This window comes from Palaemon carinicauda, chromosome 21, assembly GCF_036898095.1.
Source record: "Palaemon carinicauda isolate YSFRI2023 chromosome 21, ASM3689809v2, whole genome shotgun sequence".
Classification (NCBI taxonomy): domain Eukaryota; kingdom Metazoa; phylum Arthropoda; class Malacostraca; order Decapoda; family Palaemonidae; genus Palaemon; species Palaemon carinicauda.
In genome coordinates, this window is record NC_090745.1 from 101791266 (window position 1) to 101815685 (window position 24420).

Below are 24420 nucleotides of genomic sequence, written 5' to 3' on the forward strand. Positions count from 1 at the left end.
GTAACGGGGTTTAGATCAAAATAATGTTAATCGGTGACTTTCTATTGATTTTCCTTTCTTAAATTTTATACTTCTAATATAGGATAGTTTTAATAGGCCTGCTTATTTCATCAGTGTAATTTTGTCCAGAATATGCCTTGCCTTGGCTATAGAGGTTAATTAGAGATATATTAATTGCCATGTAGAATGTTGCTAACCTCCTTTCTGGGCTAGCTAATAAATCTTTTTCACTTCACTCCCATGATTGGGTAATACCGAACCCGCCCTTTCCTCCTAATCCAACTTTGGGCACTTTCTTTACTTGTGGGTCCACTTTGCCCTCCTGTGAACCCCTCCCTCAATTAAACAGATTTTGCTGGCCATGTCCCTACTCACGACATGCTGAAGTATTACTGAACAACACATTAGTAAAGTGGAGCCTTTGTATATCAGCGGCCAGTTCCTCCTGCGTTGATTAAAAATGGACATCAACTAACCTAAACTTTCCCCCCTAATCAAACCTACAAGGCGTGTCCTTACTTACCTAAGGGGGCCGGGGGGCGGCTAATGCCTTGCGACCCCCCTTACGCTGCCGTATTCTAAGTTAGCCATAATAATACATACAGGTGGCCGCTATCATACATACGCCCCAGTAAAGTTACATCAGCGAGTCTACGAAATTTTATAAAACTTGAGTAGATAGCATTAACTTGGATATGACCTACACAGAATAATATCTTTTGTTTAGCAATTTGTTATGGTTTTATCACATTAACACAAATTTCCCAAAATTAATTTAACTAGCATATTTCAATAAAACATTGCTAGTATATTCATTGAAACCCATATGCATGAATTTTTGGGTAATAATAAGGGAGGTAATCAAAGTCTAAGTTTTTATAAGTGATAATTAACACTGGAATACTAGTCCTGAGGGCTATCGCACGTAGCGGAAAATACGCCAGATCAAAAACGAACAATTCATTAGCTCAATTAAGTTGGGAGGTGGTAATACGATGAATAGTTATGAACGACTCCATAGAAAATGGGATGGAAAGTCACATTTTCTATGTGTCCGGAAGTACTGGTAAACAAAGGCTGTATTGTTTTGACCGTCTTTCATAAATATTAATCAGTAGTCGACCCACCTTAACTTTAAATCTATGGATTTCTGCCAGAAATCATTGTAGAAAAATGTTCAAAACACCTTTAAATACACCATATTCCTGTAATTAAAGCAGTAAGAAATATAGTTTTAATAACACCTTTAAATACACAATATTCCTGTAAGTAAAGCAGTAAGAAATATAGTTTTAATATAAAAATTTACCTTCCTTATTTAGGTCAAGACTTTCGAAGTTGAAACTGGGTTTCCCGTGAATTTTTTTTGTATAAACCCTCGGGCCATCTCGGCCATCATAAATTCCTTGTCAGGCTCATCACTTGCAAACTTTTTCTTGGTGAGCTGTATTGGCATGTGTCAGGCAGTCTGCTTGTATTGACGTTTTGTACATACAGTACATACATACATATACCAAGGCACTTCCCCCAATTTTGGGGGGTAGCCGACATCAACAAATGAAACAAAACAAAAAAGGGGACCTCTACTCTCTACGTTCCTTCAGCCTAACAAGGGACTCAACTGAGTTCAGCTGGTACTGCTAGGGTGCCACAGCCCACCCTCCCACATTTCCACCACCGATGAAGCTTCATAATGCTGAATCCCCTACTGCTGCTACCTCCGCGGTCATCTAAGGCATCGGAGGAAGCAGCTGGTTTGACGTTTTGTAGAGTGACTAAAAAAAGATTGAAAAGAACTGAAAATTACCGTATATTAGTAAGCTGAATGAATTTTTTATTTAGCTGTAGGAATGGATTATACACCAAATGTGTCATCAGATCCTCATATATTGAGAAATATGGATTCTTTTCATCCCAGTGCTCGTCTTGCCAAATCATTTTCTTATATGCAAATTTTGTCGCAAACAAACTTTTCACTCGATAAATATTTATGGCTTTCCATTTTTCCTTGTCATTGGATGTAGCATGCTATTGAAATCATTGTCTAAATGGCCAATCACTGCCTTCATTATCACATGCCTTTTTTCATGGGTTAGTCTTCTACTGTACTTATATTGTGGTATTGACTGATATCATCTTCCTTTTTATACAGTATACAGTTCTTTCATGCTCATGTTTTGATAGGATTTTCCTGTGGCCCATTAGCAAACATTCCTTTAAGTGCATCTTTTCCGTTTGTTTTTTATACGAAGAAACTATTGATAAATTGTGGTATAGTCTTAAATTGTGTTAAGTGCCCAAACTGTATGTTAAGGGAAAACATGACATTTGCAGGTACCACAAAAAATTTTGTTTCAAAGACTGCAAAATGGGGTGGTTGTTTCTGAAGATTTTATTTTAGAAAAGAAATTTTTTGCCATGGAAAATAGTCATAGCCCTTTTCATTAACCATTTCCTATACCACAAGTCCACAACTCGGACAATTGCACTATAGTGATAACATTGGATTCACACTTCTAAACTACAGTAATAACTTTAGATACAAAATTAATTTGTTCTGGAGCAGCTTTTGTATCATGATTTTTTTGGGTAGGCTAATGATGGCAGTTTTACATTTAAGTTGCCTAATTCATTCCAAGCCCTACAAAAACACCACATTAAATATTATAATAAAGCTATACTGTAACCTCAGTGAAATACAGCCAAATACATTTAAATAATTCAATATACCTAACCTAACTGTTAATACCTGTAAATGAAGTACTGTAGTTATTAGAACATAATTCAATAATAAATGGAAATAATGCAATACCTACTGTACAATACTGGACATATATGAAATACTGTAACTACAGTTATTGCATGTACTGTACTGTACTTCATTGATGTTATCCTTTCTTTAGAAAGGTATGTTTTCTATCATTTATAACAAAACCGTTTTCTTTTACTCGCGAATGTTTTTAACCATCACTAATTTAATGCTCAGTAATACAATTAATATTCATGGGTGATACGTCAATAAATAACCTACCGGTTTCTTTTTTACACACATTTTAAGCTATTTCATTGTGATACAAGCAAGATTCATTGATGTTAATATGCATGTGTACTTGATTAGCAGAATGAATAAACTTTAATTGTTCAGTAAATACCGGTAATTTTTTAACTGTTATTTATTTACCTTTTTTAACTTAAAAATATACTTATTGATATGAAATAGGAGAGCAGGATCATAGGGCAGTAATTAGGATCAAGGTAGGAACATTACTAATGGGAGAGCAGGACAATGGTAGTTAGTTTACAATTTTGCGGCGTGTGAATTTGAAAATTTTTTTTTTGCCGGCCTGGTGGATGTTGTTTCGTATCATGAGGGTTTTTTTTCGTAATATGAGGCGAAAAAATCTTTGTATGTCTTCGTATCATGAATTTTTCTTATACAGAATCTTTCTTATCGAGAGATATTACTGTACTTTATAAGGCAAGACAGGTAAAATTAAGGACACATCATCCATGGGACTTGCAGAGGCTATACCTCCATTATATATGGTCATGGCATCCTAATTTTAAATATAGAACTTACCCGCTGGTTATATAAAAGAGCTGAAGTCCCTGACGCCAGGGCAGAAATTCAAATCTCGCGCTATCGAAGATACGCCAGGTGTACCAACCGCACCCTAGCGGTAGAACAGGTGGAACTACACACCAACTTCAGTTCTTCTCTCTGCCGTCATAGCTGACTGACATATAGAAGTTCGCTCTCGTGTTTTACTCTCTTGGGAAGTTGTTTGGTGATGTACAACGTTCTTTTTTGAGTTTGAGCTATCGTTAATTAATTTCCCTTGGTTCTTATCTTGAAATCTTTTTGTTTGAGATTTTCTTTATTGCTTTTTCCCTTACTTTTTGCTTGTCGGTCTCTCACGTTAGCTTTAAAAATGGCCGACTCCTCCCCTGCTCAGCGTAGGTGTGTTAGTGAGGGTTGTCGTACACGACTTCCTAAAGGATCTATTGATCCTCATTCTATTTGTGTAAAATGTAGGGGTAAATTTTGTTCATTAGATGATAGGTGTAATGAGTGTCTTTCCTTAACTGATGATGATTTTGTTACTTTCGATCGTTATGTTAGGAGACTAGAGAGAGATAGAGTTAGGCGTAGTTCTTCCCGATCTGTGGATAGAGCCCTACCTAATTTACCTGTTCCTAATCCTGTTCCTTCCCCTGTGGTGGTAGATCAGGAACCTACTATGAAGGACATGTTCACTGCTATTTTGTCTCTTGGTGAGAAAGTTGAGTCCTTAGCAGCCGATAGAAATACTATCTTTTCCGAGTTAAAGGTATTGAAAAACCGTGAGCCTATCGGAACTGTGGAAAGTGTTTCAGTGTCTGATGTGGTACCGAAGAATCGTGACTCTCTCGGTGTTGTGACAAGTGTTGATAATGTGTTTAGTGTTGCGGAGGGTGCGTCGGCACGATCTTGTCGTTCACCTAGCCTAAGACCTCTTTCGAGCTCTCGAACCCATGGGAGAAGTAATGTCGAACGGCTTAAGGGAACGAGAAGCGTCATCAATCGTGCAGACGTCCCCTCGAACGTTCCTGTTGCCGTAGCTCAGGTCGTTCACCCTCATCGTAGGAAAGGTGAGGTTCATGCGTTATCCCCGTCTTCCGATGAAGGGTCGGGGAGTGAGATCTGGCGTCGAGCGTCAAGACCGCTTAAACGGACGCATGATGTTTCACAGCGTCGGGAATCGCCTGTGCGTCCAGGATGTAGTTCGTGGGGTTCACCGGAACGTTTCCGTTCTCCCAGCGCTTGCACTCCGGCCAAACGTTCAGATCACCGTGTTCGTGTGGATATGATTCCTTCCGATTCGGACCTTGTTACTATTCATGCACCCCCTCTTCCATCGGATTGGCTTTCTTCCCCCGAAATGCGTGGTGACGTTGGTGCGAATCTTCCTTCTAGGAGTTCTGTTGATCCGAAATGGTCTGCGCTTATGTCTATGAAGGAACAACTCTCGTCGTTGATGGATTCTTATCAACCAGGTGTTGGCGTTATGTCTGGGCGTTCGATGTCAGACCAGTTATCGCACAGACGTTCGATGGTAGCCTATCTGGTCTTGACGAGTTATCACTTAGGCGGCCTCCCAGTCATAGTGTTCAACGCCAGGTTGATTTTGATGAGTCGCGTCAGAGAGTTTTGGTTGACCAGTTTTCGTATTCTGGTCGCGGGGAAGAACATCGGCGTCGACAAGTGGACGAGACGAGACGCGTCAACGATTTGAAGTAGTGGATCGTCCGCGTCAACAACTTTTGGACGCTTCGCGTCAAAACATTGATTCGCAGCGTCGACATCCTGATTACTTTGATCGTTCGCGTCAACAGTCCTTGGACGTTACGCGACCTCGCGGCGATCTTCGACAGTTACCTTCTGATTTCAAGCGTTCTTCTGTTCAACAGCAGTCGGATTCTAAGCGGTCTAGGCAGTTGTTGGTTGAGGATGATCGTCTACACGTCCGTGTTTCGCATCAATCTACTTCTACTTCTCCCCATCAGATTGACGCAGATGTTGGCCTTGACAGGCAGTCCCATCCAGACGTTGTTTCTTCGGTTCAGGCTGCGGCTGTTGCTGCACTGCCAGAAGACGAACCAGAGGAAAAGTCGGATGAGGATGATCCTATTGAGGAAGTCTCTGAGAATGAGGAGGAGAAGCATTATCAGCATGCTGTGGACCTTCGCAAGTTTATGCTTATTCTGACTGGAATTTTCCCGGATTCTTTTACCCCTGTGGCCCCTCGTTCTCCGCCTTCTGAATTCATCTTAGGTAAAGCTACCAAGGTCCCAGTTTATACCAAGATGGTTCTTTCTCGATCCTCTAAGCGGGCCTTGAAATTAATGGGTTCTTGGTTGGACTCCAAGAAATCTTTTGGCAAGACGGCCTTTGCCTTTCCTCCCGCTAAGTTAGCCTCTAAATCTAGTGTGTGGTACGAGACTGGTGAAGTGTTGGGCTTGAGTTTTCCTTCGTCTCCCCAAGGGGATTTTTCAAGTTTGGTAGATGCTTCTCGTCGTCTTGCCTTAAGGAAGACGAAGATTTGGTGGTCCATTCCAGAGTTCGACTATTTGCTTAAAGGTCTGTTCAGGGCCTTCGAAGTTTTTAATTTCTTGGACTGGGCTTTGGGGGCTTTGAGTAAGAGGGTCTCTGATATGACGGAAACGGACACTAGTGGTTTGGTTCATTTGATGTCCTGCTTGGACAAAGGTGTGAGGGATGGCTCCAACGAACTTGCTGCCTTGTTTACAGCTGGAATTCTCAAGAAAAGGGCCACGATGTGCTCTTTTCTCTCTGCAGGAGTGTCTCCCTACCAGAAAACGGGCCTTCTTTTCGCACCTTTGTCTAATTCCTTATTTCCGCAGGAATTGGTAGGCGAGGTGGCTACTGCTCTCACGCAGAAGGCCACACATGACTTAGTTACTCATTCGACTAGGAAAGTTTTGCCTCCGTCATTCTCCTCTCGTAAACCTAAGGAATCTTCATCTGGGTTTCGACCTCAGTCCTTTCGTGGGAAGTCCTCTGGTAGAGGCTCTTTTAAACCAGAAGGAAGGAAGCCTAGAGGCAGAGGGGGCAAGTCCGGCCGAGGTAAAGTCTGACTACCCTCTCCTTCAGACAGCAGTGGGTGCCAGGTTGACTCACTTTTGGGAGGCTTGGGAGAGGAATGGAGCGGACCCCTGGTCCGTCCAGGTGTTAAAGGAAGGCTACAAGATCCCCTTCCTGACCAATCCTCCTTTAGTCACAGATCCAGTGGATCTTTCGCCCAAATACAGAGAGGGTCCCAAGAAGCAAGCCATGCTTCTACAGACGTCTCTTTTATTAGAGAAACAAGCAATAGAGGAAGTGCAGGATGTTACGTCTCCGGGGTTTTACAACCGCCTTTTTCTAGTACCCAAGAGTTCCGGGGGGTGGAGACCGGTTCTGGACGTAAGTGTGCTAAATGGTTACGTCCAGAACTCGACGTTCATTATGGCGACTCAGAAAACAGTTCTGGCAGCTGTGAGGAAGGACGATTGGATGGTCTCTTTAGATCTTCAGGATGCCTATTTCCACCTTCCGATTCATCCCAGCTGCAGACGTTATCTGAGGTTCATGGACGGAAACAAGGTCTTCCAGTTCAGGGCTCTTTGTTTCGGACTCTGCACGGCTCCTCTATTGTTCACCAAGATCATGCTGAACGTGGCAAGCATGCTGCATTCGAGGGGAATCAGGGCCTCTCTGTATCTGGACGATTGGCTGATAAGAGCCTCCTCAGCCGATTGTTGTTTGAAGGACCTCAAGATGACTTTGGATCTCTCCAAAGAACTGGGTCTCCTGGTGAGCTCGGAAAAATCACAACTGATTCCATCCCAGGAGATTCTTTATTTGGGGATGGAGATTCACAGTCGGAGTTTTCGGGCTTTTCCGTCGTCGGTGAGAATCCAAGCAGCCCTCCTAAAAGTCCAAACGTTCCTGAAGAGAGATCTTTGCTCCGTCAGAGATTGGATGAGTCTTCTGGGGACTCTCTCGTCGTTAGAGAAGTTCGTGACCCTGGGGAGGTTGTACTTGCGTCCTCTTCAGTTTCATCTCAACCGCCATTGGAAGAAAGGGGACAGCCTCGACAGGGATTGCATTCCCATCTCGGCTTCCATCAAGTCTCATCTTCAATTGTGGGACAACGAACCCAGACTGAAAGAAGGCTTGTCTTTACTTCAGAGGAACCCAGACCTCGTGTTGTGTTCCGACGCCTCCAATTCGGGGTGGGGAGCCACTCTAGAGAAGCAGGAACTTTCGGGGACTTGGACGGTGGAGCAAACCTCTCTCCACATCAATCAAAAGGAGCTTTTAGCTATTCATCTGGCTCTCATTGGCTTCGAAAAGCAGATCAGGGGCAAGGTGGTCCAAGTCAATGCGGACAGCACGACAGCTCTGGCCTATATTGTGAAACAAGGCGGGACCCACTCTTGGCCTCTGTACGAGATTGCAAGACTGCTCCTCATCTGGGCAGAGGAAAGGAAGGTGACTCTTTTGACGCGGTTCATCCAGGGGGTCAACAATGTGAGCGCAGACAGACTCAGCAGGAAAGGTCAGGTTCTCTCCACAGAATGGATTCTGCACCCGGACATCTGCAAGAGTCTGTGGCGGTTATGGGGTCGACCTCTCGTGGATCTCTTTGCCACCGCGAAGACCAAACGGCTAGAGTGTTACTGCTCTCCGGTTCCAGACCCCGAAGCTTTGCACATAGACGCTTTTCTGATGAACTGGTCACACATGGAGGTTTATGCTTTCCCTCCGTTCAAGATCCTTTACAAAGTGATTCAGAAGTTCATTTCACACGAGGAGACCAGAATGACACTGATAGCTCCGTTCTGGCCGTCAAGGAGCTGGTTTCCAGAGGTACTGGAATGGATGGTGGATGTTCCGAGAAGCCTTCCCATGAGACCCGATCTTCTCAGACAACCTCACTTGGCCCGAAATCATCAAAACCTCCGAGCTCTACGTCTGACTGCCTTCAGACTATCGAAAAACTCGCTAGAGCTAGAGGATTTTCGAAGAAGGCAGCCAAGGCAATTGCAAGGGCAAGAAGGTCTTCAACCATCAAGGTGTATCAGTCCAAGTGGGAGTTGTTCAGGGAATGGTGTAGAACTAACGCGATTTCCTCTTCCAGTACCTCGCTTTCCCAAATAGCAGATTTTTTCTTGGACCTTAAAGTTAAGCATAACTTCTTGTCATCGACTATTAAAGGTTACAGGAGTATGTTGGCGACGGTTTTTCGACACAGGAACCTAGACCTTTCTAATAATAAAGATCTACGAGATTTACTTAGGTCTTTTGATACGACCAAGAAGATTCAATCAGCTCCCATCGCCTGGAATTTGGATGTTGTCCTTGAATTTCTCATGAGTGACAGGTTTGAGCCTTTACACTCGGCTTCATTTAAGGACTTAACCTTGAAAACCCTTTTTCTAGTTACCCTCGCCACTGCGAAAAGAGTTAGTGAAGTACACGCTTTAAGCAGGAACATTGGTTTTCGGAATGGGAAAGCCATTTGTTCTTTGCAACTGGGGTTCCTGGCCAAGAACGAAAACCCTTCTCGGCCATGGCCCAAATCCTTCGAGATTTCTAACCTTTCTGATTTGGCTGGCGGTGAATTGGAAAGGGTTTTCTGTCCAGTTAGAGCGCTACGGCTTTATGTGGACAGGACTAAGAATCTGAGAGGTAACTCAGACGCTCTGTGGTGTGCAGTCCGGAAACCCTCGATGCCCATGTCTAAGAATGCCTTGTCTTTTTTCGTTAGATTGTTGATTCGAGAAGCTCATGCTCAGTGTGATGAGTCGGATCAGAGGCTCCTCAAAGTCAAGACACATGAAGTCAGAGCGGTAGCGACTTCAGTGGCCTTTAAACAGAACCGTTCTCTGCAAAGTCTGATGGATACAACATTTTGGAGAAGTAAGTCTGTTTTTGCATCCCATTATTTGAAGAATGTTCAGACTCGCTATGAGGACTTTTTTACGTTGGGTCCTTTTATAGCGGCTAATGCGATAGTAGGTGAATGATCTACCACTACGTTCCCTTTTTTCCTAATACCCCTTTTCTATCTCTTGGAACTCGTTTGTTATGGTTGTTTGTGGAGATTGGGCGTCAGTCTTCCGCAATCTTTGATTTGGTTAGGTGGTCAATTTGTTCCTTGAGTGCACCCGGAACAAGGGTATTGGTTGAGTTTCTGTCATGTTATAGGTGGTTGTACCGTTTGACAGCTCCTAGAGATTTTCAGCCCGAGTGGATTACTGGATCTCTTAAGGATAGCGGACGAAATGAGGCAGAGTATCATTGCTGTCAGCTTCCTTATCAGGTGAGAACTGCTTAAGTTTATTGTATGTAACCCTTAAGTGAATTTTCTATATGTAGCTGTCTCTGACCCGCCACCAAGGGGTGTCAATCAGCTCTTTTATATAACCAGCGGGTAAGTTCTATATTTAAAAATGATATTTTCATAATAAAATAAATTTTTGAATATACTTACCCGCTGGTTATATAAATTTAACACCCACCCTCCTCCCCTCTAGAGACTACCTATGGTATGGCTATGAGGCGGGTAAGTATATTCAAAAATTTATTTTATTATGAAAATATCATTTTACTGTAGGTTAGATGGGGAACTTCAGGTTAGGTTGTATTTCTGTATTTATTTCTCTGGTGAAATATGTCTTTTCAGGCTTAAAAGTATGTCTGGATTGGAAATGGCGGACAGGTCACAGTGCTAGAAAAGAATTTTAAATTACAAAGATTATTTTAAGAGGGAAACTTTGCATGCAACACAAGGTATATAAATGAAAATGAATCACCGAGATGAATGTCTGAAGGGTAGGAAAACGGTACATGTATTGTTAGTGTTAATATTCACTAATATTATTTATGTTTACAAGTATACTGTCCTAGATAATGATGTCGATTAGATCATAAGGTTATATAAAGCAAAAATAATGGTTTTAAAAGTATGGCCAATAAATAGAAAAATAATAAGGAAATTTTATTATTAAAATTTTTTAGTCTTTTCACTCAATAGTTATTGAAATGAATTTGGCTGTTAGAATATCCATGGATCAAGTAATAAGATATTGGGACAATCACTGTCATTTTCCCCAACTCTTTTTGATGTACAGTACTGTACTACAATATTTTTATTTGTGCCTTTTACTTTTGAAGTGCTGTTCTTTACTTCATGAAAAAATCCAAAAATCATGTAATCGAAGTAAATCAATTTTATTTGCTGTATTTCAATTATTTGAAGGCAACAGAATTTTAGGGGAGTTTTATTTTGACATACAGGTAGTATTAAAAGAGCACATTGCTATGATCGTTATCTTTTTTATTGCCTTGTCATTGTTTACAATGTTTATAGTGGCATTACTTACATGGCACAGCTGTAGATGAAATGGAAAATGCAAATTTCAGATCCAATTAATTTTTTTAACCTTTGTATAAAATTAGAAATACAGTTGTAAGAAAACTGACATATAGAGTACATGTGATAAAAAAGTAAAGTTTTGTTTACAACATGAAATGTAAGTTGAATCTCTATAATTTATCATTAATATATTACGTTTCATAATAAAATACCTAAGGATTGATAGTTTTTATTTATCATCTCAATTGGTTTTGATTTCTAATTTGATAGTGTTTTTTTGCTATTGTTAGAAAGATGTGTAATTTCCCTCAAGTATATACATTGTTTGGTGGACTATTCAGTATAAGAAAAGAAATAATAGTCATGTAAATCTTTGAAAAAAAAAAACAGTTATGTTATCACACAGTACATGTATTGTCTGTCATATAATCTCTTGCAGGGACAATTTTTTACGGGTTACTGTACATGGTTTTAATATAATTTGTATCAGTGAGGTGTATTATCCCCATAGAATATTATGATGTCTATGATGAATGGCCACTGAGCTGAAAATCTATTTTTCAATATTAAACTTACCCGGTGATCATATAGCTGTCAGCTCTGCTGCCCGACAGAAAAAACCTACGGACGGAATACGCCAGCGATCGCTATACAGGTGGGGGTGTACATCAACAGCGCCATCTGTCGAGCAGGTACTCAAGTACTCGATGTCAACACAGAATCAATTTTCTCTCTGTCGTGCCACCGGCAAGACCTACTGAATACGCTCTTGTTTTCTGGATTGATTTTCACGTTATTTGGTGAAGTATTCATTTCTGGTTATTAGCTATCGCTGTGCAGAAGTTATCTTCAATACTTCCTTGCATTCTTTTATTGGATTTTGGATTATTTGTTGACGACTTGGATAGATTTTGAATTCCCCCCTTTGACTAATTCAAGATGTCTGACCCTTCTCAAGTCCCCAAGTACAGGAAGTGTAGCGCTAGGGACTGTTCAAGGCGTCTTCCGAAGGCCTCTATCGATCCGCACACCATGTGTTCCAATTGTAGGGGTAAAGCCTGTCAATTGGAAGATCGATGTGAGGAATGCGTTGGGCTTTCGGAATTCGATTTTCAAGAATTCCTTAAATATGCACGTAGGCTAGAGAAGGATAGGATCAGGAGGAGTTCGTCTCGCTCAATTGATTTTTCCTCTCCCCATGCCCCACAACCTATTCCTTCCCCTGTAGTGGTTGCACCCGACCCCCCTGCTAGCTCTCATCAACCTTCAATGGCAGATATGATGCGTGCCATTCAGGCTCTAGGTGAGAGAGTCGAGTCATTGGCGAATGACCGCAATCAACTCATGGCTGACGTCAGGGAGTTGAAAGGTAAAAGTGCAGTGGGAAGTGAAGTGAGTGTCAGTGCAGTGAAAAGTGTCAGTGTTACGCATGAGGGTGCGTCTGTTCGTGCCTGTCGTCCTCCCAGTCCGGGACCTCTTGCAAGCTCCCAAGCCCAGGGGAGAAGCAATGTCGTACGACCAAAGGGTTCGACAGGCTTTAATCAGCGGACAGACGTTCCCTCCGTGGTTTCGGACGTATCTTTCCTAGATCGTCCCACCCACAAGAAGACGAGTGAGCCCGTTCATTCCTCGTCTGCGGAAGAGGTTTCTCGACAGAAACGCTGGACCAAGGTCTCACGGCCTCTTAAACTTAAGGTCCCTTCCGAGCAAGTCCAACGGCCCAGGTGTAGCCACTGGGTCAGTTCGGACTCGCTGCAGTCCTCCGACGACTGCACACCTCCTAAGAGAGGCAAAGTGGTACCGCAACGGGCAGTAACTCCGTTTGTTGCCGCACCCGCTGTTGTAGACCCTAAGTCACAACAGACAGTAACTCCGTCTGTTGCCGCACCCGCTTTTGTAGACCCTAAGTGGTCTTTGCTGCAGTCTATGCAGACTCAGTTAGCTGCTGTTATGCAGGAGTTTCGTGCGGAGAAGGTTGACGCTGCACCCGTTAGCCTACAACCTACCACGGTTGTGCGCCCAGCAGACGCTGAGGCTGCCTGCTCCCACACTCCAGCTGTGAGAGCTCCTCCACCCATGCGCAGTCGACCCTGCCAGACGCATGCTGACGTTCACAGACGCACGGAACCCTCTGTTGCCGTTCGTGAGCTACCACAACAACAGGAGGGTGGAGTTAAGCTGCCGTGTTTTGACGCGGTGCGTCAGCCTCCGCAACCCACGGTGGTCTCCGCTATCCTTCCACAGTCGGGAGTAGACGCTTTGCGCACCCACTCAGCTATGGTTGTTGCCAGTTCTCAGACTGACCAACAGTGGCATGACGTTGGGTCCAGTGCAGCCACGCATGCACCCGTGCTGCCGGACTCAGCCGTCCAGCTTTTACCTACTCCGTTGCCTCTTCCTCCTCAACATTCAGACGATGGAATCTCTGATGATGACGAAGCTGCACATCTTGACGACCAACACTCGGACATCGACGAACCCAAGACCACGCCTCCTTCCTTAGACTTTAGGAAAGTGCTTGCGCTGTTCAAGGATTTATATCCGGATCAGTTTGTGTCTGCAGCACCACGCTCGCCTCCCTCTGAGTTCGCTTTAGGCATGCAGTCAGCAGCACCTGCCTTTACGAAGCTCGTACTCGCTCGCTCGTCCAAGAGAGCTTTAAGGGTACTGGGAGAGTGGTTGCAGTCCAAAAAGCAACTTGGGAAGACATCCTTCATGTTTCCCCCGGCCAAGCTTGCTTCCAGATCTAGCGTCTGGTATGCCACGGGAGAAGTTCTCGGCTTGGGAGTTCCTGCCTCTGCCCAGGGCGACTTCTCAAGTCTGGTAGACTCTCCCCGCAGGCTGGCCATGAGACGCTCCAAGATTTGCTGGACTCCTTCGGATATGGACCATCTTATGAAGGGAGTTTTCCGTGCATTCGAAGTCTTTTAACTTCTTGGACTGGTGTTTGGGAGCGTTGAGCAGGAAGACCTCCCCTTCTGATAAGGAAACTTCCATGCTCATTATGTCCTGCATGGACAAAGCCATTCAGGATGGTTCTAGTGAGCTTGCGGCTTCTTTCGTGTCCGGGGTCCTCAAGAAGCGGGATCACCTTTGCTCCTTCTTGTCAGCTGGAGTCACCCCATGTCAAAAGTCGGAGCTTATGTTTGCTCCCCTCTCGAAGTGTCTCTTCCCTGAAGAGTTGATCAAGGAGATTGCCGCCTCCTTGATCCAGAAAGACACTCATGACCTGGTGGCGTCATCCGCACGCAAAGCCACCCCTTTGCCCTCCGTGCCTAGACCCAGGATGGACACTCCAGCGTCAAGGTTCATTCCGCCCTTTCGTGGCAGAGCCTCCAGCAGAGGAGGTGCTCGTGCCGGAAGTCAACGTGGGAGCAAGAAGAAGGGTTCCAAGTCCTCTAGAGGCAGAGTCTGACTGCCACCTTCTTCAGACAGCAGTGGGAGCCAGGCTCAAGAACTACTGGCAGGCCTGGGAGAACAGAGGCGCAGACGCACAGTCTGTGAAGTTACTCAGGGAGGGGTACAGGATTCCATTCTTGCGCAACCCCCCTCTAGCAACAACTCCCATCGACCTCTCTCCCAGGTACAGAGAGGAGGACAAGAGACAAGCTTTACAGCAAGAGGTGTCTCTCTTACTACAAAAGGGAGCGGTAGTCATAGTCCGGGACCATCAATCCCCGGGCTTCTACAATCGCCTCTTCTTAGTGCCGAAGAAGACAGGAGGGTGGAGACCGGTGCTAGACGTCAGTGCTCTGAATGTCTTTGTCACAAAACAGACGTTCACCATGGAGACGACAAAGTCAGTTCTAGCATCGGTCAGGAAGGAAGACTGGATGGTCTCGTTAGACCTAAAGGACGCCTACTTTCACGTCCCCATCCACCCAGATTCCCAACCTTTTCTAAGGTTCGTTTTCGGGAAGGTTGTTTACCAGTTCCAAGCCCTGTGCTTTGGCCTAAGCACGGCACCTCTAGTTTTTACCAAACTGATGAGGAATATTGCCAAATTCCTGCAATTAGCAAACATCAGAGCCTCCCTCTATTTGGACGACTGGCTTTTAAGAGCTTCGTCAAGTCGTCGCTGTCTGGAGAATCTACAGTGGACTCTAGATCTGACCAAGGAATTGGGTCTCCTGGTCAATTTGGAAAAGTCCCAACTCGTCCCATCCCAAACTATAGTATACCTAGGAATGGAGATTCAGAGTCAAGCTTTTCGGGCTTTTCCGTCGGCCCCCAGAATCAGTCAAGCCCAAGAATTCATCCAGTCCATGCTGAAGAAGGACCGATGTTCAGTCAGACAGTGGATGAGTCTGATAGGGACGCTTTCATCACTGGACCAGTTCATCGCGTTAGGGAGACTCCACCTCCGACCCCTTCAGTTTCACCTAGCTGCTCACTGGAGAAAGGACAAGACGCTAGAAGCGGTCTCGGTTCCTATTTCCGAGAAGATGAAGTCTTCACTCACTTGGTGGAAGAGCAACATTCTCCTCAAGGAGGGTCTGCCACTGGCTGTTCAGACCCCCGACCTCCTTCTCTTCTCGGACGCATCGGACACGGGCTGGGGTGCGACATTGGACGGTCGGGAATGCTCGGGCACGTGGAATGCGGATCAACGAACGCTGCACATCAACTGCAAGGAGCTACTGGCAGTTCATCTGGCCTTGAGAAGCTTCAAGTCCCTCCTTCTAGGCAAGGTGGTGGAGGTGAACTCCGACAACACCACAGCCTTGGCGTACATCTCCAAGCAAGGAGGGACTCATTCGATGACGTTGTACGAGATCGCAAGGGACCTCCTCACCTGGTCAAGAGATCGAAGAATATCCCTAGTAACGAGGTTCATTCAAGGCGACATGAATGTCATGGCAGACCGCCTCAGCCGGAAGGGTCAAATCATCCCAACAGAGTGGACCCTTCACAAGAATGTTTGCAACAGACTATGGGCCTTATGGGGTCAGCCTACCATAGATCTGTTCACAACCTCGATGACCAAGAGGCTCCCAATTTATTGCTCACCGATTCCGGACCCAGCAGCAGTTCACATAGATGCCTTTCTTCTGGATTGGTCCCATCTAGACCTTTATGCGTTCCCCCCGTTCAAGATTGTCAACAGAGTTCTGCAGAAGTTCGCCTCTCACGAAGGGACAAGGTTGACGTTGGTTGCTCCCCTCTGGCCCGCGAGAGAATGGTTCACCGAGGTACTGCAATGGCTATTAGACGTTCCCAGAACACTTCCTCTAAGAGTGGACCTTCTGCGTCAGCCGCATGTAAAGAAGGTACACCCAAGCCTCCACGCTCTTCGTCTGACTGCCTTCAGACTATCGAAAGACTCTCGAGAGCTAGAGGCTTTTCGAAGGAGGCAGCCAGAGCGATTGCTAGAGCAAGGAGGACATCCACTCTCAAAGTCTACCAGTCGAAGTGGGAAGTCTTCCGAAGCTGGTGCAAGTCAAAATCAGTATCCTCAACCAGTACCTCTGTAACTCAGATAGCTGACTTCCTTTTATACCTAAGGAAGGAAAGATCCCTTTCAGCTCCCACGATCAAGGGTTACAGAAGCATGTTGGCAACAGTCTTCCGTCACAGAGGCTTAGATCTTTCCAACAACAAAGATCTACAGGACCTCCTTAAGTCTTTTGAGACCTCGAAGGAGCGTCGGTTGGCCACACCAGGTTGGAACTTAGACGTGGTACTAAGGTTCCTTATGTCAGCAAGGTTCGAACCACTTCAATCAGCCTCTTTTAAAGATCTCACTTTGAAGACTCTTTTCCTCGTCTGCTTAGCAACAGCTAAAAGAGTCAGTGAGATACACGCCTTCAGCAGGAACATTGGATTTACATCTGAAACGGCTACATGTTCCTTACAGCTTGGTTTTTTAGCCAAAAACGAACTTCCTTCTCGTCCTTGGCCCAAATCGTTCGAGATTCCAAGCCTTTCTAATTTGGTTGGAAATGAACAAGAAAGAGTACTATGCCCTGTAAGAGCTCTTAAGTACTATTTGAAACGTACTAAACCATTACGTGGCCAGTCAGAAGCTTTATGGTGCGCCATTAAGAAACCTTCTTTACCTATGTCGAAGAATGCAGTTTCTTATTATATCAGACTTTTGATTCGAGAAGCTCATTCCCATCTGAATGAGGAGGACCATGCTTTGCTGAAGGTAAGGACACATGAAGTTAGAGCTGTCGCGACTTCAGTGGCCTTCAAACAAAACAGATCTCTGCAGAGTGTAATGGATGCAACCTATTGGAGAAGCAAGTCAGTGTTCACATCATTTTACCTTAAAGATGTCCAGTCTCTTTACGAGAACTGCTACACCCTGGGACCATTCGTAGCAGCGAGTGCAGTAGTGGGTGAGGGCTCAACCACTACATTCCCATAATCCCATAACCTTTTTAATCTTTCTCTTGAAATGTTTTTTATTGTTGTTTTTTGGGTTGTCCGGAAGGCTAAGAAGCCTTTCGCATCCTGGTTGATTTGGCGGGTGGTCAAATTCTTTCTTGAGAAGCGCCTAGATTAGAGGTTTTGATGAGGTCCTTTAGTATGGGTTGCAACCCTTCATACTTCAGCTCCTAGGAGTCGCTCAGCATCCTGTGAGGATCGCGAGGCTCAGTAAGGAAGACGTACTTAAAAAGGCAGAGTAATTGTTCAAGTCGACTTCCTTACCAGGTACTTATTAATTTTATGTTTGTTATTTTGAATAACTGCTAAAATGAAATACGGAATACTTAGCTCTTAATGTTAACATATATGCTGGTCTCTACCCACCCCCCTGGGTGTGAATCAGCTATATGATCACCGGGTAAGTTTAATATTGAAAAATGTTATTTTCATTAGTAAAATAAATTTTTGAATATACTTACCCGGTGATCATAAATTAAAGGACCCACCCTTCCTCCCCAATAGAGACCCAGTGGACCGAGGAGAAAATTGGTTCTGTGTTGACATCGAGTACTTGAGTACCTGCTCGACAGATGGCGCTGTTGATGTACACCCCCACCTGTATAGCGATCGCTGGCGTATTCCGTCCGTAGGTTTTTTCTGTCGGGCAGCAGAGCTGACAGCTATATGATCACCGGGTAAGTATATTCAAAAATTTATTTTACTAATGAAAATAACATTTTGCTTCAGTGCTTTCATCATGATAAAAATGAATGAGTAGTGATATCTGGATACCTGTGTTGTTTGATTTATATTATGGCAGGAATTGATAAGAATTCATATCGTGTAACTTGGCCAAACCTTTGGTTTAACCCTTTTACCCCCAGGCTATTTGGAACTTTCCAACCCTTAACCCCCAAGCATTATTTTTCTTCAAACACATTTTGCAATATATATTTTTTAAATTGCTCTAACAGCCTTAATTTTTGTCATAGAGGGGTCAGGTTGGTCTTATTCTTTTGGAAAATGCCTCAGGTTTCTCAAAATATCATCAAAAATATGCAAAAAAAATATGGATGGCAGTTTTTTACAAGGACGTACCAGTACGTCCATGAGGGTAAAGGAATGAGTTTTGTGAAATGTACCAGTAAGTCCATTGGGGGTAAAAGGGTTAACAGTGGTTACCATCATGTCATTAGGAGGGTCTTGTATTAGGGTCAACGAAATTTTCATGACAATAATCATATTTATTCCACATCTTCAGATGGCTGACCCTTGGGTGGTGACACCCGGCGAACGAACAAAGCATGAAGAACAATTTAATGGTATTCGACCCACAAATGGGTTCATTTCGGGGGACCAGGCGAAAGGATTCTTTCTTCAGTCAAGATTACCACCACCTGTCTTGGGAATCATTTGGTATGTATTTTTCAATCTATTTTCATCTAATTTATATTTATAGTATCCATTTCAAGTGTCATATGTGGATGAGATCATGGTGAGGGGTAGATGGAGATAGTTTGGGCATGCTCTTTGCACTTCCCAAGAGAGATTAGTTCAAATGTTCAACTGGGCTCCACAAGGCACTAAAAGAGTTGGAAGACCCAGGCCTACATGGCTGAGGACTATGAAGTGTGAAGTAGGAGATGAATGGAGAAGTATTGATTTAAAAGCTCAAGATAGAGATGACTGGCAAAATCTAACTGAGGCCCTTTGCGTCAATTTGCTTAGAAGGAGATGATGATGATGATCCCTTCAGTATGATGATTGATGTACTGTACTGTATAACAATAATTCACTAAATGTACTGTGCTTGCCATCAGTGGCGAGAGGTTTACTATTCTGATACATTATAGAGTTTGGAAAGACTTTTGATTGTGTCTCCTTTACAGTATTTCTAAACTAAGAGATATGCATTGGTATCTCTTGAGAGAAGGTTATCTCTATCGAAAATTATTGGAAAATTATTTTCCATAATTTTCTATAGAAGACCTATAGAACTCATTATAGTGGTAAGGTCTTGTGTTCTCTAAAGGGGTAAACTATCTTTTACCCAAGCTATTGAATATGAGACACAACAACGATGTTTGTTCCTACATGAATACTGTATAAACCCTTTTCCTTTAATAGGAGTGGTTTCAGCATAGCTGGAAGGCAGCCTCCTAAAAGACCATAGAGCTCTTCACTTTTGTTTTCAGTCGTGAGAGAGAACCAATGTACTCCCAGTACCATCAACTGGTTATTGGTTTCTACACAAAATACAAACCTTATTTGTTCTTACACTTGATACAAACCCTCATTTTTTACTATAGGAGATATTCTAGCGCGAGCTGGAAAATTCGGGAGAAAAACCTTAACAAGGTCGTTAACGACCGGGCAGATAGTTACCCACCTGTTAACGGTGGGGGACTGCCGGTTGGTAGCTACTGCTTACCTTCAATCCAATTCTAGCCATTGCAGTGGTAACACCGCTGCTCCTGCTTTTGTTTGACTGGCAGACTAGCCTTTCCTTTTTTGTTTTTGATTAATCCTTTTTTTCTTTTTCTTTGTTAGATGTGACGTCCTCTATTATGAGGAAGTGTTCCGGGCACCTTTATGTCGCCGCTGGAGGTGGATCCTCATCCCCTATGCCCTGGGTACAGAGGTCATAGGTGTTCTGAAGGCTCCCCCTGCCAAGTATGTAGAGAGTGGTTGCCCTCTCAGTGGGAGAAGTTTGAGGGAGGTAGAAGAGGAATTCCTTGAAGGACTCATTACCTTCAGGTTTGCCGTCGAAAGGTAAGGAGTTTTGGGCCTCCCCTTCAGCCTCTTGTTCTCTCCCTTCAGACTCTTCCTTGCCTCCCTCTTCCAGGGAAAGTCAAGGAAGAGCGACACCTTTTATTTAACCCCCATTCCTCTTGGTCAGGCGGATCCCGTTGCCTCTCCTAATGGGACAGTGTTTTCCGCCACCGGGAATGACTCAGTTACCGCTCCCATTCCAGATCATATACGAGTGGTATGGCCTTCCCTTGGATTTCCTGGTTCTCCTTCGGAGGAAGTTTGGAACCAGTTCCTCGCAGGTAAGGTTTTGCCTCAAGTCCCCTCTGCTTTGGAACCCTCGGGAGTTCCGGACCTCGCCTATCTCACGTCAACTCAGTCGGCGCCCGCTGAAGTTTCAGTGGATGTAGTAACTTCAGCTCCTGCGGCGCCTACTTCTTACACCGTTTGCGCTTCTACGATACACAGCTTTGCAATCGCAAACATCGCAATTCCTCCTCCTCCTCCTCCTCCTCGCCCTCTTTGGAGGTCAGGAGGGAGAGAGAGAAGAGGAAAAGGAGAGCTCGCGCCTTCGCCTAGACATTCTCGCTGAAGAGACAGGTGATATAGGAAGAGACATCATCGTTCTCGCTCTTCCTTGCCTTCTGTCTCTCCACAAGACGTCTCGACTTGAGACTATAAGCGCTCTCAGCACAAACCTAAGAAGAGCGCTCCCTCTCGTCATCGTTCTGCCTCGCTGTCGTCTTCCTCTTGCGAGGGATCATCTAAGATCCAGCAGCGCGGCCGAGGGCAAAGCTCGTGCTGACCTCGAACCCTCTTCTTCGCATATTAGTTTGAGGGTCTCCGTTCGCTCTAGGAAAGCCAGAAAGAGCGCTTCTCGCTTTCACTCCTTATCTTAAGTAAAAGATTGCTCTCGCCATTCGACTTCTCGATCTCGTGGTTACGCTGATCCTTCGGACTCTCGCTCCATTAGTCACGCTGACTGTTTGGTGTCTCGTGACAAGGAAACTTCTGTTTCCCATTGTGCTATCCCTTCGTTGTCTCGCAATACAAGTTGCTGAACCCTCAGGCTCCCGTGCATTCAGTCACGCTGACACTTCGGTGTCTCGTGACAGAAAACTTCGGTTTCCTGTTGATCTGGCCCTTTGGGGTCTCGCAACACGACCTCCAGGGGCACACGCGATCACGCTGAACCTTCTGGTTCTCGTGGAACAAGTCACCAAGAGTTTTACTGTTATGACAGAGAGTCTTCGGGCTCTTGTCGCACGGAGTGTTCAGGTGTGCACAATTAGCCCTACGCACACAAATCTCCGGTCATACACTCACGGGGTCAATCTCCTCGCCCTCGTGTTTCAGACAGAATAACCTCCCCAGTTCCCTTGCTCCCTAATGAGTTAGGGATTACGAGTCTCTCGAAAACCTCGGAAGAAGATGCAGGGGTTCGACCCTTATTCTCTTCGGTTGAGAGCAGAGGGAAAAGGGGAAACGTGTGAGAGAGGCTAAAAAGAAAGCACACCCGGATAGCAGCGACGTAGAACGCAAGGCCGATGGCTTTGGCCGCTCTGTTCATTATCCTGCGCTTCATGTGTCAGCTCGTGAGCTGCCCAGGTTACGAAGTAGCACTCGTTGTCAACCATCAACTTGATGTTTGTTGTTGGGAAGCATAGATTGCTGCCAGGAGGTTCGCCTCCAGGTGTTGGAGAACTTCTCCTTACGAGGGAGTGTTAACCTTCCCCGGAATTGGGATGCCTCTCCCCTTCCGAGGGAGAGCTTCCCCACTTCAGCCATTCACCAACCTTCCCTCTTTCGGGAAGAGTTGCGGACAGTTCGACGAATTTTGCCTCTGCTATCTCTTCGCTGAAGACGGTGCTTCATTCCCTTGAGCTGGGGAAAAGGAAATCTAAAGCTTGTTCCTCCTTCGAGGGGAACTTCTCCCTTGTTCGCGAGAGAGATTTATTACGCCTACGCTTTTTTCCCATAGAGCTGGGAGAAAGCTTGTCTCAGGCGATGTCCTCCTTCGGGAGGACTTCTTTCTCGTTCGCGAGAGGGAGATTATTATGCCTACGCTTTTTCCCATAGAGCTGGGAGAAAGCTTGTCTTAGACGATGTCCTCCTTCGGGAGGACTTCTCTCTCGTTTGCGAGAGAGAGATTTTTACGCCTACGCTTTTTTCCCATAGAGCTGGAAGAAAGCTTGTCTTAGGCCATGTCCTCCCTCGGGAGAACTTCTCTCTCGTTCGCGAGAGAGAGATTATTACGCTTACGCTTTTTTCCCATAGAGCTGGAAGAAAGCTTGTCTTAGGCGATGTCCTCCTTCGGGAGAACTTCTCTCTCGTTCGCAAGAGAGAGATTTTTACGTCCCCACTTTTTTCCCATAGAGCTGGAAGAAAGCTTGTCTTAGGCGCTTCCTCCTTCGGGAGAACTTCTATCTCGTTCGTGAGAGAGAGATTATTATGCCTATGCTTTTATCCCATAGAGCAAGGAGAAAGCTTGTCTAGGGCTATGCCCAACTTCAGGCGGACTTCTCCCTCGTTCGCGAGATAGAAATTATTATGCCTACGCTTTTTCCCATAGAGCGGGGAGAAAGCTTGTCTTAGTGATTCCTTCTATGTAAGAACTTCTCTCTTGTTCGCGAGAGAGATTGTTGCTCCTATGCTTTTTTCCCATAGAGCTAGGATAAAGCTTGTCTTAGGCGATGTCCTCCTTCGGGAGGACTTCTCCTTCGTTCGTGAGAGAAATATTACGCCTACATTTTTTCCCATAGAACGCGAAGAAAGCTTGCCTTAGGCGATGTCCTTCTTTGGGAGGACTTCTCCCTCGTTCACGAGATTGAGTTTATTACGCCTACGCTTTTTCCCATTGAGCGGGGAAAAAGCTTGTTTTAGGCGATCTCCTTCGGGAGAACTTTCCTCTCATTCGCAAGAGAAAACTTGTAGGAGATTGCTGATCCACGATCTTTCCCCTTACGCTTATGGTTCTCCTCCAGGGGCGGAGCAAGAGCCTTGTCTTAAGTGTCGTTCTCCTTCGGGAGAACAAACCTCCCCGCGGAGGAGTTATCTTTAGATCTGGAACAGTCTCCCCCTCGGGCGGAGTCTGCTAAACGTTCCTCTCTGGAAGTTCGTAGGGTGGAAGGGTTTGTAACTCCTCTCCATCCCTGACGTTCTCCCCCTTGTGCTGTGAGGAGACGTCTTTTTGAACCTGCTGGTTCTCATCACGTTGACCCCTCGGGGTCTCGTGACGATCACCATTTGGGTTGGTGTGATCGTGAGCCTTCGGGCTCTCGTCATGTTGATCCTACGGGTTCTCATGACCTTGGGAGTCCTTCGGGCCTCTTGTCGCGCTGGACTTTCGAGATCACACGACTTGAAACCTTCGAGTTTCAGTTATGCTGAGCCTTCAGGCTCTTGTAACAATTAGCACAAAGTGTTCGCGCACGTAGGAAATTAGCGCTATGTGCGCGACCATCGTCATCAAGAGTTTTACTCTTATGACGGAGAGTCTTCCGACTCTCGTCAACGGTCTTCGCCATTACCTCCAGACACTCCAACTTCTATCGCTCTTCCCCTTTCGATAAGAAAGATGCGAGGGGTAAAACAAAAGATTTGTCTGCTACTCACGTCTCCACTTCACCTGTAGTAACACGTGAGGAATTAGCACAGCCTGAGGATTCCTCGGAAGAGCCGCCGGTGAAGGACTTAGAATCCTGCTATTTAAGGGCTCTAAGAACTATGTGTAATATCTCAGGCCTCGGCGGTTTGCATCTGTCTCCTCGACCTCTTGATGCTCTAGCCTTAGACATGCTATGTGGTCCTCCCCAAACCCTAAGACCAGAATTGAACTTCCCTGGTCTGTTCACCTTGCAGGCGGTCTCGGGAGAAACAGGTTCCCTGAAGTCTCAGGAATCCCATAAATTCCAGTTTAAGAGCCCTTTTACAAGATCAGTTACGCCAACCCTTCTCCTCTGATCTTGGATCCCCTCGTGGCGAGGCTCACACCTGGCGGCTCCTCGGAGAGACACTCTACTCTTTCAGTCTCTTTCTCAGCCACAGAAGCCTCGGCAATAGAAGCGGTTTCAATGTCCCTTCTGGAGGCTTTATCTTGGCTTGACACGTGGTCTGGTACAGTCGGCTACCTCGCGAGTCACGAGGACCTGTCAAACCAAGACTTCATGCAGTCCTTACAGGAAGTCCTAGCTGCTGGGGCCAAGACAATGAACTTCCTAACTGCTACAACAGCAACCATGTAGGGCAATTGGGTTCTCAAAAGGAGGGAATCAGTAGTTCCCAGACTTCCTTTTGTACCTCAGGGAAGAAAAGCTCCTCTCAGTCTCGGCGATTAAGAGCTATCGCTCAGCCTTGAGCCTCATCT

General features: G+C 45.2%; 1 protein-coding gene across 1 annotated transcript in view; it reads left to right on the forward strand.

Annotated features, from left to right (window-relative positions):
• LOC137615380 (intersectin-1-like) overlaps positions 1 to 24420 on the forward strand; it is a 377240-nt gene that overhangs the window by 5927 nt on the left and 346893 nt on the right. The window contains exon 2 of the mRNA XM_068345199.1: positions 18565 to 18719. Within this exon, the coding sequence (XP_068201300.1) occupies positions 18565 to 18719 (155 nt within the window). The remainder of the gene's footprint in view (positions 1 to 18564; positions 18720 to 24420) is intronic.